This window comes from Mastigoproctus giganteus, chromosome 8 (genome assembly GCF_048544385.1).
Source record: "Mastigoproctus giganteus isolate SK-2022 chromosome 8, ASM4854438v1, whole genome shotgun sequence".
Classification (NCBI taxonomy): domain Eukaryota; kingdom Metazoa; phylum Arthropoda; class Arachnida; order Uropygi; family Thelyphonidae; genus Mastigoproctus; species Mastigoproctus giganteus.
In genome coordinates this window covers 221577215-221593553 of record NC_143582.1, presented here as the reverse complement: position 1 = coordinate 221593553, position 16339 = coordinate 221577215, and the positions used below count along the sequence as shown (strand labels likewise).

Sequence of the window (16339 nt, the reverse complement as noted above, 5' to 3'; positions counted from 1 at the left end):
AAGGATGTAGGGTTGCTGGAATGAGTACAGAGAAGGGCAACAAGATTGGTGAGGGGAACATCTTGGTGCTCTTACCAAGAAAGGCTTAAGTTCTGCAAATTGCAGCATCTGGAGACTAGGCACCTGCGATGTGATCTGACTGAGGTGTATAAGGCCTATAATGGTTTCAGCGAGCTCAATGCTGGTGGAATTTTTCCTTTTGCTCAGATTATGCACCTGAGAGGGCATAAATTCAAATTAAATATCCATCTGAGGAAAGATGGTTGTGTGAAACTTTTCCTTTAGCCAGTGGGTAGTTGACTGCTGGAACAAACTTTCATCGGTCGTTGTGGAAGTTGATAGTTTAAATAAATTCAAGGAAGAACTAGACAGACTTTTGGAGTGATTGGATGGGTGAAATGGGAAGTTTTTTTTTTTTTTTTTTTTTTTTTTGCTAATGTTTTTTGGCTGTATAAGCTTGCTTTCTTGTATGATATGCCTCTACTAATGCCAACTGCATAATGTATAACTGTATAATTGTGTTAAAAATGAAACTTGGTGAACTTTGTATGTGAGAAATTTAATTTATCCATATAAATAATTTTTGAAATGAGCTACCCTTTTACCATGTGGTTAGTGCAAAATTAGTTTATTAAGTGCTTTTACTTAATTCAGAGACTGCTGGGAGTCTGCTGGGAATTCAGAGATTTCAGAGACTGCTGGGAGTCTGCTGGGAATTCAGAGATTTCAGAGACTGCTGGGAGACATTGTGGAACAAGTAAATATGGAACATGGGCTGTGTTATATATACAAGGAACATGGGCTGTGTTAGGGTAGCTAAGAATAAGAACAGGTGTATGTATACTTGTGTGTATACCAAGCTAGGAGTGTAGTAAATAAATCTGATGAATTTGAGGTGCTGGTCAACACATCAAAGGCAGATATTGTTGGGATATCAGAGATGTGGTGCCAGAGAGATATAAGGAATGCAAAATTGGAATTTCGGGAGTATATTGTGTACAGGAAGGACAGGCATAATAGAAAAGGAGGAGGGGTTATGCTATTAGTTAATAAACACAAAAATCGAAGGAAGTGCATTAAGCTAACATGGGTGGGCAGTATAGTGTTGAGAGTATTTGGTGTGACATAAGCACTGTGAAAGCAAAAATGAGAGTAGGTGTGTGTTATAGGCCTAATGAATCTGATGAGTATAATGAGCAATTGCACAGAGAAATAAAGTGGACCAGTAAATCAGATTGTCTTATAATGGGGGGTTTTAATTTCCCAGATATTGACTGGAACTTGTGGGTTAGTCATTCGCACACTAGCATGGAGTTTGTGGATTTATTGGATGATTGTTTTCTACAGCAGCATGTTCGGGAGGCAACCAGAGGAAGTAATATGCTTGATTTGATTACCAGTAGTGATTATTCATGAATTATGAATCTGCGGATAAAGGAGCCACTAGGTTGCAGTGATTACAGTGTGCTGATGTGGAATTTATTCAAAGAGGTAACTACCATCAGGTGTAAGGGGAAGGGTTTTTGCTTTCATAAAGGTGACTACAGAAGTCTGAGACAGTTTTTAAGGTCCATACAGTGGGACCAACTGATGATTTTACCAACAACAAATTCTAAATTGGAAACAATCAAAGAATTAATCTTGGAAGCTACTAGGCTTTTCATGCCAACCAAGAAATATTGTTCACGGTTTAGGCCTAAATGGATGTCAGATCAACTAATGAGACATGTGGCAGAGATGAAAAATGTATGGGATACATATAAATTAACAGCCTACGGAAGATATAAGCTCGTCTGTAATCAAGTTACAAAGGAGGTTAGGCAGGCAAAGGCAGATTACGAGAAATCATTGGCAAAGGATGCAAAGAAAAACAGCAAAGGGTTCTTTAATTATGCAAACTCTAGAAGGAAGGGGATGAATCAGATTGATCCACTTGATATCGATGGTTCAACTGTTGATGATCCTGCTCAGGTAGCTAACAAAGTGATGAGTATTTTGCATCTACATTTACATATGAAGAGTTATTCAGGGAGGGGAATACCAGAGGTGTATAAAACTATGGTAATGAGTTAAATGATTTTTTAATAACTGAGAGCAAAGTGGAGGAGAAATTGTTGAAGATAAACATAAAAAAAGGCACCTGGGGTGGACGGGATCTATCCAGTTATATCATAGGAGGCAGCAAAGGAAGTAAGCAAACCCTTAGCCATAATTATGAGAGCTTCCTTGGAATCAGGGGAGGTATTCATGGACTGGAGATGTGACCCCAATTCACAAAGGGTGACAAGGGTAGATTAAGATCAGTTTAGGCACTGCCTAAACTGATCTTAATCTACTACTCAATGTATATTTTAGCTTTAGCATTAGTAGAGGCATATGATGCAAGAAAGCAAGCTTATACAGCATCAGCCAAAAAAAAAAAAAAAAAAACCCTTCCTATTTCGCCCATCCATTTGCACCAAGTGTTTGGTCTAGTTCTACCTCGAATTTATTTAAGCTGTCAACTTCTATGACAATATATGGATGTTTGTTTCAGCAATCAATCACACACACACACTGGCTAAAGGCACACTTCTGCAAATCTATTCTACAACTATGTTTCCTCAATTTGAATTTATGTCCACTCAGGCAATTAATCTGGGCAAGAGGCAGAATCCCATCAGCATTGAGCTTGCTCAAGCCATTCAAGGTCTTATACACCTCAATCAGATCACCTCGCAGGTGCCTAGTCTCCAGACACTGTAATTTGCAAATCTTTAGCCTTTCTTCATAAGATCAACCCTTTGTTCTATTCACTAATCTTGTTGCCCTTCTCTGTACTCATTCCAGCAGTTCTACATCCTCCCTAAAATGATGCCTCCAGACCTAAAATGATGCCTCCAAGGCGTGGCCTGACCATTGCCTTATACAGAGGGACATGACCTCCTTTTCCCTGCTAGCAAATTCCTATATATCATTGACAAAACACCATGAGCTACTCTTGCAGCCCATCTGCACTGCTCAGAAAACTTCATATCTGCATGCACAACCACCCCCAGGTCCCTTTCATTCTCTACCACTGTCAGTGTAGTACCACAGAGTTGATACGTTGCTCTGGGGTTGCTGTTTCCCATATGTAGTACTTTACATTTGTCAATGTTAAACTTCATTTGCCACCTCTCAGCTCATCTGCTCAACCTTTCCAGATCCTGTTGCAGTAGCATAGTGTCAGTAGTGTCCTTGACAACCCTGCCAACCTTCGTATCATCTGGAAACTTGGATATTAAGCTTGATACATCATCATCAATATCATTTATAAATACAGAAAACAATAATGGACCCAATACTGAACCCTGAGGGATCCACTAATAACATTAGTCCACGATGAGCAGTGTCCATTGATTACCACTCTCTGTCTTCTCCCCCTCAACTACCCCTTTATCCATAGCAGCAATTTGCCTCCAATGCCACACTGCTCCAATTTGTGCAGCAGTCTTCCATGTGCAACAGTATCAAAAGCCTTTCTAAGATCCAAGTATACAATATCAAAGTTATTCCCTGCATCCAGTTCTTTTGTGACTGCATCATAGTATTCAATCAAATTGGTCAGGCAAGACTTCCCCTTAACAAAACCATGCTGTCTCTGAGCTATAACTGAAGTCTTGTCTAGATGATCCTGCAGTGCTTCTTTAACCAGTGCCTCCATTAATTTTCCAGGAACTGAAGTTAAACTAACAGGTCTATAATTACTTGTGTCGCCCTTTGATCCGCCTTTGTGAATTGGGGTCACATTTGCACATCTCCAGTCCATGGGTACTTCCCCTGAGTCCAAGGAAGCTCTCATAATTATGGCTAAGGGTTTGCTTACTTCCTTTGCTGCCTACTTTAATATAACTGGATATATCCCATCCACCCCAGGTGCCTTTCTTGTATTTATCTTCAACAATTTCTCCTCCACTTTACTCTCAGTTATTACATGATTCTCTAGCTTACTGCTAGAGTTGACCTCTGGTATTCCTCTCGCTGAATAACTCCCCATGTGTGAATGTCGATGCAAAATATTCATTCAGTTTGTTAGCTACCTGAGCAGGATCATCAACAGCTGACCCATCGATATCAAGTGGACCAATCTGATTCATCCCCTTCCTTCTAGAATTTACATAAGTAAAGAACTCTTTGCTGTTTTTCTTTGCATTCTTTGCCAAAGATTTCTCATAATCTGCCTTTGCCGGCCTAACCTCCTTTGTAACTTGGTCACAGACCAGCTTATATCTATCATAGGCTTTTGTGTCACATGTTAATTTATATTTATCCTCCGCATTTTCTTCTCTGTCACATGTCTCATTAGTTCATCTGACATCCACTTAGGCCTAAACCTTGAACAATATTTCTTAGTTGGTAGGTAAAGCCTAGTAGCTTCCAAGATAAGTTCTTTGAATGCTTCCCATTTTGAATTTGCTGTTGGTAACATCATCAGTTGGTCACACTGTATAGAATTTAAATACTGTCTCAGTCCATCGTAGTCGCCTTTACGGAAGCAATAACCCTTCCCTTTACCCCTAATGGTAGTTACCTCTTTGAGTAAATCCCACTTCAGCACACTGTGATCACTGCCACTTAGTGGTTCATTTACCTGCAGATTCTTAATGCATGAAGAATCACTACTGATAATCAAATCAAGAGTATTACTCCCTCTAGTTGCCTCCCGAACATGCTGATGTAGAAAACAATCATCCAATAAATCTACAAAAGCCTTGATAGTGTGTGAGTGACCAGCCCCCAAATTCCAGTCAATATCTGGGAAATTAAAATCTCCCATTATAAGACTCTCTGATTTACTGGCCCACTCTATTTCCCCGTACAGTTTCTTATTATACTCATCAGAGTCATTATGCTGAATAAGCTTGCTTTCTTGCATCATATGCCTCTACTAATGCTAATGCCTATAGCACACTCCTACTCACAATTTTGATCTCCCAATGCTTATGTCACACCAAACTGACTCGACACTGCACTGTCCAGCAATGTCGACTGGCTTCACTTCCTTGGATTTTATGTATTTCTTAACTAATAGCATAACCCAGATAAGCACTGACCTTGAAGTGTTGAACAATGAGGACTTATACCCAAAGTTTGATGCATTTTTTCGAAATACTGGCTATAATGATATAAAGAATTACTCCAGAGCTCTGCATGCATTTAGATGGTATCACATTTTGTGGTACCTTCTAGTTTCTGGTAATTGCAAGCAATCATGCATGCCACTTTTCTAAGAAGATTCATTCAAGTGGGCAACATGCAACTGCACGCTGCTCAATATTTCTTAGAAAAGTGGCATAATGCACAAAAAGTGATACCATCTAAATACACCTAAATACAACTTCAAATATGTCACAGTCCCCTTATTCGTAAATACCTTTTAAGAGTAGAAGAACCCGTTCCCGCCACCAACTCCCAATGTGGAAAATGCATGCTTTTCTGACAGTCCAACATATATTAATTGGATGCAGTGACAGATTAAGGATAGTTGGGGCCCCTAGGCAAATTATATTTGGGGGCCCCCAAAAAATAATAATAAAAAAAAAAAAGAATAAAAAATAAATAAAAGTTAGGTGGCAAAAAAATGAAATTTTGTACTTTTGAATTTTTGCTTAAATTAATCAAGATTTTTATGATGTTTACTGAAAACATTAATCTATTTTAGAACACTATAGGAAAATGTCTTGGCTTGGGGCCACCAAAGCCTGGGGCCCCTAGGCACGTGCCTCATTGCCTTAATGGGTAATCCGCCACTGATTGGATTCCCAGTTTTTGATAATGACTATGTAACCACTGATGGTCAAACCATATATACTGAAATGAGTGTTAGCAAACAAAACATTATCGACCAGAGATCTTTAGATTTACACAGAAAATTATTTTATTTCATGCCTTTTAAAGGATACAAAAATTACAGTACCTTGAGACCTCAATAATTCTTGTACAAATTATTTTCTTCAAATAAATAAAAATCAAAACTAAATCCAAACTCACTCAGACTTCTCATTATGGGACTCAGTGAAGAATGTTATCTTATATGTGCATTATATGCCAAACACTATTGAATAGCTAAAGATTTGGATTGCAAAAGCTATAGCTATAACCAGAACCTGCCAAGATGGCCCTAAGGCAGCTACAAGTTGGTTGAAATACAGATGTTAAATGATAATATAAAGTTAACTATGGATGCTTCATGATAATGTTGTACATATAGAGTAAGTGGGCAAGGACATGACTTTCAGTCCGAAAAACTTAAATACCACTGGGATATTTGCTTACAATCCTGCCTTGAACAAAACAAGCTTGAATAAAATCAGAGCTATAAATCTTTTAAGTAAAGTAAGTTTATAATCACTCTGCACATTGCAACTTGTACATGAATTGTAATATAGTGGCTTATTTATACATATTGGTAAACAAGATAAACTTTAAACTTACATTGTAAAAGATGTCTGGATTACTGTTGTCATAAAGTAAGGCTTTGTGGTACATATTTTGAGCTTCATCTGATCTGAAATATATAAGGAATATAATTAACAGATGTAATTAATTAACATTAATAAATATGGGATGAGCATAAAATGACTTCCTATGATAAATTAAAATTTTTTAGGTTGATATTAGCTAATCATCACAAAACAACTCATGAAAAGCTTTTTTTCTCTCTCTTTTTTTTTTTTTTTTTGTGGGGATGCATACAGAGAAAGCTGAGTGACAGATTTGATCAGCATTAATTCCCACTATTTGCAAACTGGCAATCACGGAAAGAGCAGACAAATATCAGTTTGTTTTGTCAGATATGTTCATGAAGACTAAAGGAAGATTGGATTAAGAGTAATTTTATAAATTTTATTTAATTTTGTGAAGTTATTTTCTATAATATTTTGCAAATTAATTCTTATCTTTTCAAAAGCTAATATTGTTAAGCTACATTCTTTTCAGAATCATGTAAGCTTGAATTTAAGTTCAGTAGTAGATAAAGTTTTGGTAACCAAATTCCTCTTCCGATACTTCCTCCAAAGACATCATGATTCAGATGGAAATGGCCACAGGCAATTCCCATATTAGTTATGAGGGCACATCTTGTATTTTACACCAGGGGGCTCACATCTGGTGAGTATAGGCTTGGCAAACCCTGGGTCGTCCTGAGTAGGATATCATCATTCTTCTCTTTCTTGCTTTCTTGGTGATTCCCTTCTACTTCTGATTTTCTCTCTCTTTCTCTCTCAGGATAACACTGGAATTTTTTTTTTTTTTGGCCGGTGCAGCATAAGCTTCCTTGCATCATATGGCTAATAATAATAATTATTATTATTATTATGCCGCTGTTATGGAGCAAGTTTACAAGAAGTGCTGCAACACGTACACAGCCTACATCGATTACCGAAAGGCCTTCGACTCAGTGCCTCATAGCTGGCTAATAGAGGCGCTGAACATCTACAAAGTCAATCCGATAGTGACAAACTTCCTAGGAGAAATGATGGCAAAATGGAGTACCACCATTAAGGTCGAAAACATCACAACCAGGCCAATCCCCATCAGGAGAGGAATCTTTCAGGGAGAGGCCCTGAGCCCATTGTGGTTCTGTCTAGCACTTAACCTGCTATCCACAATGCTCAACAGTAGCAAGTACAGATATAACCTCAAAGAAGGAAGGTAGAACCTGTACACCTCATGATGCACATAGATGACATCAAACTGTACGCGGGAACCGAGCAGCATCTCCAGCAACTACTCCAGATCACCGAAGAATTCAGCAATGATATTAGGATGGAATTTGGTATAGACAAATACAAGACCCATGGATTGCACCAGGGAAAATTAGTCAACCGAAACTATCAGCTGCAGACTGGTAAAGAGATCGAAGCCATGGCAGAGGGAGAGGCCTACAAATACTTAGGGAGAATGCAGCCTCAGCAGTTACAGCACAAGGAAATTAAGGCCTACCTGACCGAAAAATACCATCAGAGGCTCAGAAGCCTGCTGAAAGCAAAGCTGAATGGAGGGAACACAGTTAAAGCCATAAACACCTATGCAGTCCCAGTGCTAACATACTCCTTCGGGGTCATTGATTGGATTAACACCGAGCTGGAGGATATCACAAGAAAGACAAAGACAATGATGACCAAGAGCCACCAACACCACCCAAAATCTGCAGTGAAGAGACTGACAATTGCCCAGGAAGAAGGAGGAAGGGGCCTGATAGACCTCACTGAGCAACAGATTGTTTGTTATTTGTTATTTGGTTTTTAGGAGCATTAGCAACCAAGGCCATGTTGCTCCGGGGATATGCGGTGGTCATTCCCTGACTTTTCCGCATCCTCCGTATTTGGTGGGCACGGGCTCGAACGGGCTCTAATCAAGAAGCGTATGCTACGCACTGCTGCTCCTGCCCACCTGGCTACAGAAGGCAGTGATAGTTAACCTGAAAGATTACTTCCAGAAACACACAGCAGTACTCCACTAGGCCATAAGCAAGATAGATAAGTGGTATACCCCTCAAACTAAGCAAGGAGTCCACCCCAAACAGGAGGTACAAACGAAGCTAGAAAGATGGGCAGAGAAGACACTGCAATGAACTCTATCAAGATCACAGATAAAATTGCTTCCAATGCATGGCTCACGCGTGGAACGCTCCTCCCCGAGACTGAAGGATTCATGCTCGCCATCCAAGACCAGGTAATCAACACCAGAAACTATAGAAAATACATCACCTAGGAGCCTGGAGTGTCCGATGACACATGTCGACGATGCCACCTGGCTTCAGACATGACCAGGTAGCTAGAATAATACATCAAAAGCTAGCAAGGAAATACCAGCTGATTGAAGAAAGTGTACCGCACTACAAGTGCAAACCCCAGGCAGTACTAGACCCAGACCCGAACCCACAAGCTGTACTGGGACCGCGCCATAATAACGGATAGGACAATCCCGCACAACAGACTGGACATAACACTTATGGACAAGAAGGAAAAGGCTACCTATCTGATTGACATAGCGGTATTCAACACTGGCAACCTGCAGAAAACCCATGGGGAAAAAATCAGGAAGTACACAAACCCAAGACACGAAGTCAAAGAGATGTGGCATATTCAACAAGTAACGACCATCCCAATCATCGTGTCAACCACAGCTATGGTGCCAAAGACCCTACACAACAGCATAGCAGCAATAGGTCTCCCAGCGAACACGTACAAGGAACTCCAGAAAGTTGCAATCCTGAACACCTGTAGGATAGTGAGAGAGTTCCTCAACCAACAGTAACACCAGACATAACAACAACCACCCTGTTTACTTGGTAGTGATACCTGTCACGAGGTGGAATCCCCAATCAGGGAGAAATAAGATGATAATAACAACAACAATAAGGGGGCACGATGGCCCAGTGGTTAAGACACTGGACTACCAGCCTGATGGACCCAGGCTTGAATCCCGCCTTAGTGGAACAAACGCGGCTCTATTACACTGAGAGACTGATATAATAATAATATTAAATGGTGATTAAAAAACAAAAAAATATCGCGCAAGTTACCTCATTGGACTTACCTTCCCCAAGGTTGGAGCAACAGCTGAGGGAGATAGCGGCACCATCTGGTGTCACTTGCGAGAACTAAAAAAATAAATTAAATAAACCACTGGACATAAGCCGAAGCTAAAACAAGTCCACCTCCATAGATGGATGATGTCGCAGAGAAATATTATTCATACTGCATCGAGTGTGGCGCAGGATAAAGTGACTTGTGTTCAGGCTTTAGGCATAAGGGTTGGTTCGAAAAGTTGGAGACAGTCTCCCGAGCAAGACAGTGGAGAAAGTGGTGCTGTTCCCTGTAAGGCTACCACAAGAGAAGGGCAAGACCATCCAGCCCCACCAACTGGAAGTGTTTCCTGTGCAAGTGCGCTGGTGATCACCCAGGAAGGAAGAAAACACCAATGCATGAAGTGGAGCATTGAAATGAATACATACATCATGCGAGCATACTATGAAATAACCAGGCTAGAGACCAATATGACAATGTATAGGTCACGACTACATACCAAGTGGTTGGAACAATACCTGGATATTCAGGTTACTGAACAGTGATTAGCAGACCAAAGAAGGATCATTGTTACGAAGAACATAATAGCGTCTGCCATCTTGGAAAAAATCAAGCAGGATGTCAGCAATCAACTACAAAGCACAAAGAATATGGTCAATATGGAACCAGAGGAGGAACATCATACCATGGAACAAGAGGAGGAACAGCAAGAAGAAATACAACCCAGAGTAGCTGAAGTGGAAAGAGACGAAGCCATGATATCTAGAATAGAAGACTAGTGGAAGAAAGCCCCAACAGAATTCGAAGGAATGGAACCCCACAAGAACCCATGTGATACCTAAGTAGAAGCCAAATAAAATCCTGTGGAGAGTAACAGACCGCCTCAATCGGCAAATAATGCCACATTACCTTGACAACAATGGTGCAATGCTGGAGGCTATCCACACAGCCATATACTGTGCTGCCATAGCAGCTACTAGGATTAGTGGAAAAGAAACGAGGGACCAGCAGCAGAAGAACCGAAAACAGAAGGAATCGCCAGCTTTGGAAAGAAGACTTGAGCAGAAGATAGAAGAATTAAGAGTCAAGATAGGTCAGTTGACCCAGTACCAACACGGTAATAGAAGTAAGAAATTGATTGGAAAGGTGAAGAGCATCATCAAGAGAGACAACGTCCACAGCAAACATGAGACCAGAAATCAGAGAAAAGGAGAATACTTGGACACATTGAAGCAGAACCTCCTCGCATTCAGAAAGAGACTATGCAGATACAAAGAGAGCTCCCAGAGGAAAATAAACAACCGAATCTTTGATGAGGACCAAAGAGCCCTGGAAACTGGGTGAAGATGATAAAGCAGGAAATGGACCACCCGAGAAGAAGACGATTGAGGAGTTCTGGGGAAATATCTGGAGCAGTGAAGTAAGACATAATAGCAGAGCACCCTGGATAGAAGTAGAACAGAAGAAAACCAAGGACATACAAGAGATGAGAGGTTGGGAGATTTGAGAAGAAGAAGTAAAACAGTCGATCAGGAACACCCACAACTGGTGAACCCCAGGAATTGATAACATCCACAACTACTGGTACAAGAAGCTCACCTGCACACACAAGCACCTAGCAGAGCAGTTCACTCAAATGATAAGGCACCCGGAGACAATCCTGAAGTTTCTCACCAAAGGAGTCACATATCTGAAGCCTAAAGACAAAGATACAAGAAACCCGGCGAAATACAGGCCAATCACCTGCCTCCCAACGATGTACAAGATCCTAACCAGCTGCATAACCAAGAAGATATCAGAACACTTAGAGAGTCAGAACATAATGGCCAAAGAGCAGAAAGGATGCAAGCGGGGGAGCAAAGGATGCAGGGAGCAATTAACCATAGATTCCGCAGTTATGGAGCAAGCCTACAAGAAGCACCGCAACATGTACACAGCCTACATCGGTTACCGCAAAGCCTTCAACTCAGTGCCTCATAGCTGGCTAATTGAGGTGCTGAACATCTACAAAGTCAATCCGATAGTGACAAACTTCCTAGGAGCAACAATGGCGAAATGGAGTACCCACTATCCACCATGCTTAATGGCAGCAAGTATGGATATAATCTCAAAGAAGGAAGAAAAAACCTGTACACCCTCACCCACATGATGTACATGGATGACATCAAGCTCTATGTGGCAACCGAGAAGCAACTCCAGCAACTACTCCGGATCACTGAAGAATTCAGCAAGGTCATCAGGATGGAATTTGGTCTAGACAAATGCAAGACCCACACACTGCACCAGGGAAAGTTAGTTAGCCGAAACTACCAGCTGCTGACTGGTAAAGAGATCAAAGCTATGACAGAAGGAGAGACCTACAAATACCTAGGGATGATGCAGGCTCAGCAGTTAGAACACAAGGAAATCAAGAAGTGCCTAACTGAAAAATATCATCAGAGACTCAGAAGCCTGCCTAAAGCAAAACTGAACAGAGGGAACACAGTTAAAGCCACCTATGCAGCTCCAGTACTAACATACACCTTTGGGGTCATAGATTGGTCTAACACCGAGCTAGAAGATATCATGCAAAAGACAAGGACAATGATGAACAAGAGCTGCCAACACCACCTGAAGTCAGCAGTGGAGAGACTAACAATAGCTTGGAAAGAGGGAGGAACCTGATAGAGCAACAGAAAACAGTGATAGTTAACCAGAAGGATTACTTCGAGAACAACACAGCACCACTCCACCAGGCCATAAGGAAGATAGATAAGTGGTATACACCACTCAACCTAAGCGAGGAACCCCCACCCACCCAGACGGCACAAGAAACAAAGTTAGAAAGATGGGCAACGAAGACACTCCATGGCAGACACTACAATGATCTCCATCAAGATCATATCGATAACACTGCTTCCAATGCATGGCTCACAAGTGGGACACTCTTCCCCGAGACTGAAGGATTCATGCTGGCCATCCAAGACCAAATAATCAACACTAGAAACTACAGAAAATACATCGCAAAGGAGCCCAGAATGTCAGATGACACATGTCGACGATGCCACCTGGCCTCAGAAACGATCCAACACATCACTGTGGGTTGCAAGGTGATCACCCAGACTGAGTACACTCATAGACATGACCAGGTAGCCAGGATAATACATCAGAAGCTAGCAAGGAAATACCAGTTGACCAAAGAAAGTGTACCATACTACAAGTACGAACCCCAGGCAGTACTAGAGACCTGAACCCACAAGCTGTACTGGGATTGCGGCATAATAACGGATAAGACCATTGCGCACAACAGACTGGACATAACTCTTGTGGACAAGATGGAAAAGGCTACCTACCTGATTGACATAGTGGTGCCCAACACTAACAATGTCCAGAAAACCCATGAGGAAAAAATTAGGAAGTACACGAACCTGAGACATGAAGTCAAGGAGATGTGGCATATGCAAGAAGTATCGACCATCCCGATCATCGTGTCAACCACCAGTATTAGCATTAGTAGAGGCATATGATGCAAGAAAGAAAGCTTATGCAACATCAGCCAAAAAAAAACACCACTCCCATTTCACCCCTCCATTCGTTCTAAATACCTGTTCAGCTGAGCCTTATTTATTTAAGCATTTATGAGCATTTATTTAAGGCTCAGCTGGCTATCAACTTCCACATCAAGGGATGGAAGTCTGTTCCACCAACCAACTACCCGCTGGCTACACGTATGGTGCCAAAGACTCTACATAGCAGCCTAGCAGTAATAGGTCTCCCAGAGAACACCTACAAGGAACTCCAGAAAGTCACAATCCGAACACCTGTAGGATAGTCAGAGATTTCCTCGAGCAACAGTAACACCAGACATTACAACCACCCTGTGTACTTGGTGCAGTACCCATCATGGAGTGGAATCCCCCAATCAGGGAGAAATAATAATAATAATAGCCTATTACATGTATTCAAAAGTTGGTCTAGTAGATAAGCCTAGCTCAACTGGTGATTCCTTTTCCTGTTCCTGATACAAGGAAATGTATTGATCTCAAATTAAAACTTGGTGCATTATTAGTGAATTTAAGTGAACAACATGAATACTGAACAAAAAATACACAAAAAAGTTTTTAATCACTCAGAGAAAAATTTAAAGAATAATATTTGAAATCACCATTCAAGATTAGAAAACAATTTGAAAACCATTAAAGATTAGAAGTGTGTGTGCATGTGTGTGTGTGTGTGTGTGAGAGAGAGAGAGAGAGAGAGAGAGAGAGAGAGAGAGAGAGAGAGAGAGAGAGAGAGAGAGAGAGAGAGGGGGGGGGGCAATTGGGACAAAGGAGATAGTAGAAAAGATTAAAAATGGAGATGAGCCGGACACATAGTAAGAATAGTAGACAACAGGTTAACATGAGGAGCAATAGAATAAACACCAAGAGGACTAAAAGGGGAGAGAGAGAGAGAGAGAGAGAGAGAGAGAGAGAGAGAGAGAGAGAGAGAGAAATCAAATGGTAAGATAAAATCCAAAGAATAGCAGGACTATACAATAGATAAGAAAGACAGAAAGCAAATCATGTTGGAGAGACCTGAATCCTGAAATGGATTCAGGCTTAATTATGACCAATGAGGATGACTAAAGAGTTGTTCAGAAATTACTACCACTAATCAAATATATATTTTAAAATTCCTCGAGAAAGCATTGCTTTGTATTCCTAAATACATCAATTACATGAGATGTATGAGATGTATTTATGGATACAAAGAATATAAAAAGAGCCTCTCATATGTTTGCACAATAGTGCAAAAATTACAGCAGTACAGTATCGTTAATAAATTTGAAGTACTGGTTAAAATAATAGGGATATCAGAGGCACAGCATGGTTCCATTCTGATATATGGAAGAAGAACTTGAATATGGTATGTAAAATGTTTACAGGAAAGACATCATGACAAAAGGGGGGGGGGAGACGGAATTATGCTTCTGATCAGAGAGCACTAGATTCAAGAAGCATGAATCCAGAGAATGGAGATCATCAGAATAACATAGAATATTATTTCAACAGGTTTAAGAATGATCAGATACAACAGGAGTGTGCAAGAAAATCATAATGTTTTATGGGATTTTAGCTAACTGGACATAATTCAGAATTGTGAGAAGGATACTTGCCTAGGAGCGCAATATTCTTGGTCATCTAGATTACTGCTTCTTACGTCAACTTATTAGAAATGCCACTGATATTGGGGGAGGGATGGTATCACTATTCTTGACTTGGGCATGACTAAAGATTCATTAGCTAATAAAAATCTTTGAAGTACAGAATTAGCAGTTTCTTTCTAATGGTGTTCATTAGTATAAGAGATATCCAAGGAGATTACAACTAACAGTAAAGGGAAGGGTTTTTACTTTCTTAAAGTAGATTTCAGAGGAGATATGGAAGTTCCTATGATATATGCTTGCTAAGTAGGAAATGTTTCAGAAAATAATTTTATATGCTATACACCACTTTATATCTTTAAAATGACATGTCACAAGGTAAGAAGATATAAAAATACTAAAACAAAAAAAACAAAAAAATTTTAAATATTTAATGAATTTTATAATAATTTTTCTTTGCACTGTGACATGCACTCATCGATTATTTATTAATTTGTAAGGAATGTTCTGGAATGCTATTCTGATGTATCTCAACTAGAAGATGGATGTGTATTAAAAGTTTTTTGGATTTAAATTTCTAAAAGTTGTCAAGAATGCTTATGCTTTCTTTATAATGCAAACATATTACCTGTTAAGTTTGATGAGTAGATCAGCCCGACTCATATAGGCAGGAATGTAATCCACTTTCATACTAATAGCTTGTCGAAAAAGCTAATAAAATTGAAAACACTGTAATCCTTTTAATCATTGTCCAATGATAGCATAATTAAAAAAGCATGATTCAACTAAATTATTAGAGTATTACAAAAATTAAACACTGAGTTATTTTAGTATTTAATTCATTTTCTGTTTATACTGCCCATGTTACAACAAGCTTACAGAATTGTAATATGCATAAAAGTTATATTATTAAAAGAGTAGTGGCTAACACTAAGAACTGTACAGAAGAAAAATGACCTCATTATATGCAGTTTAATGAGGCACATAAAATGAGAGACTGAAAAAAAGGGTAAGCAGTTTGCAAACTGAAAATGTATAAACTAAAAACTATAAAATCCTAAAACTAAAATTTTGCCATAAGACTATGACAAATATATTATATTATATTTCATAAATATATTAAAAAATTATATATTTTATTTTAGAAATAAACAAGGAGTTATCTTTTATTCAGTCAGTAGGATTTATTCTTTACCAATTCTCCTTATGCAAATAAATTACGAAATTATATGTTAAAACAATATTACATAATTTAAAACTCAATGTATTCCTCACTATTGACACACGGGCAGTCCAACATACCAGGATCACAGTGGTGAACCCCAACCCCAAAAATATCAAACTCTCCATGCAACCTTTAGAGAAGGAAGACATTTTGTCATAAACGTGAATTTGAAATATGAATGAAATACTATTAAAATGAGATAAAAGTATGATAAAACAACAAATTTAAAATCAAGACATAACAAGAAATAATTTAAAATAACGACAGACATGTTTCGTTAGTTTCATTCCACCCTGTGAACAACACTTGTTTTCAACACTTGTTGAAAAGTTTTAGTCCATTTAAGGGAGGAAATTTTAGTGGATTTTAAATTCATTATTTTATCGTACTTTTATCTCATTTTAATAGTATTTCATTTGGACAAAATGTCTTCCT

The 16339-nt window shown here is 39.4% G+C and overlaps 1 protein-coding gene across 1 annotated transcript in view; it reads right to left on the bottom strand.

Annotated features, from left to right (window-relative positions):
- Positions 1 to 16339, bottom strand: part of LOC150082346 (protein O-mannosyl-transferase TMTC3-like) — a 257040-nt gene that overhangs the window by 38676 nt on the left and 202025 nt on the right. Inside the window, exons 14-15 of the mRNA XM_090380488.1 lie at positions 15308 to 15390; positions 6457 to 6529 (exon numbers count right to left, since the gene is read on the bottom strand). Of these exons, the coding sequence (XP_090236614.1) occupies positions 6457 to 6529; positions 15308 to 15390 (156 nt within the window). The remainder of the gene's footprint in view (positions 1 to 6456; positions 6530 to 15307; positions 15391 to 16339) is intronic.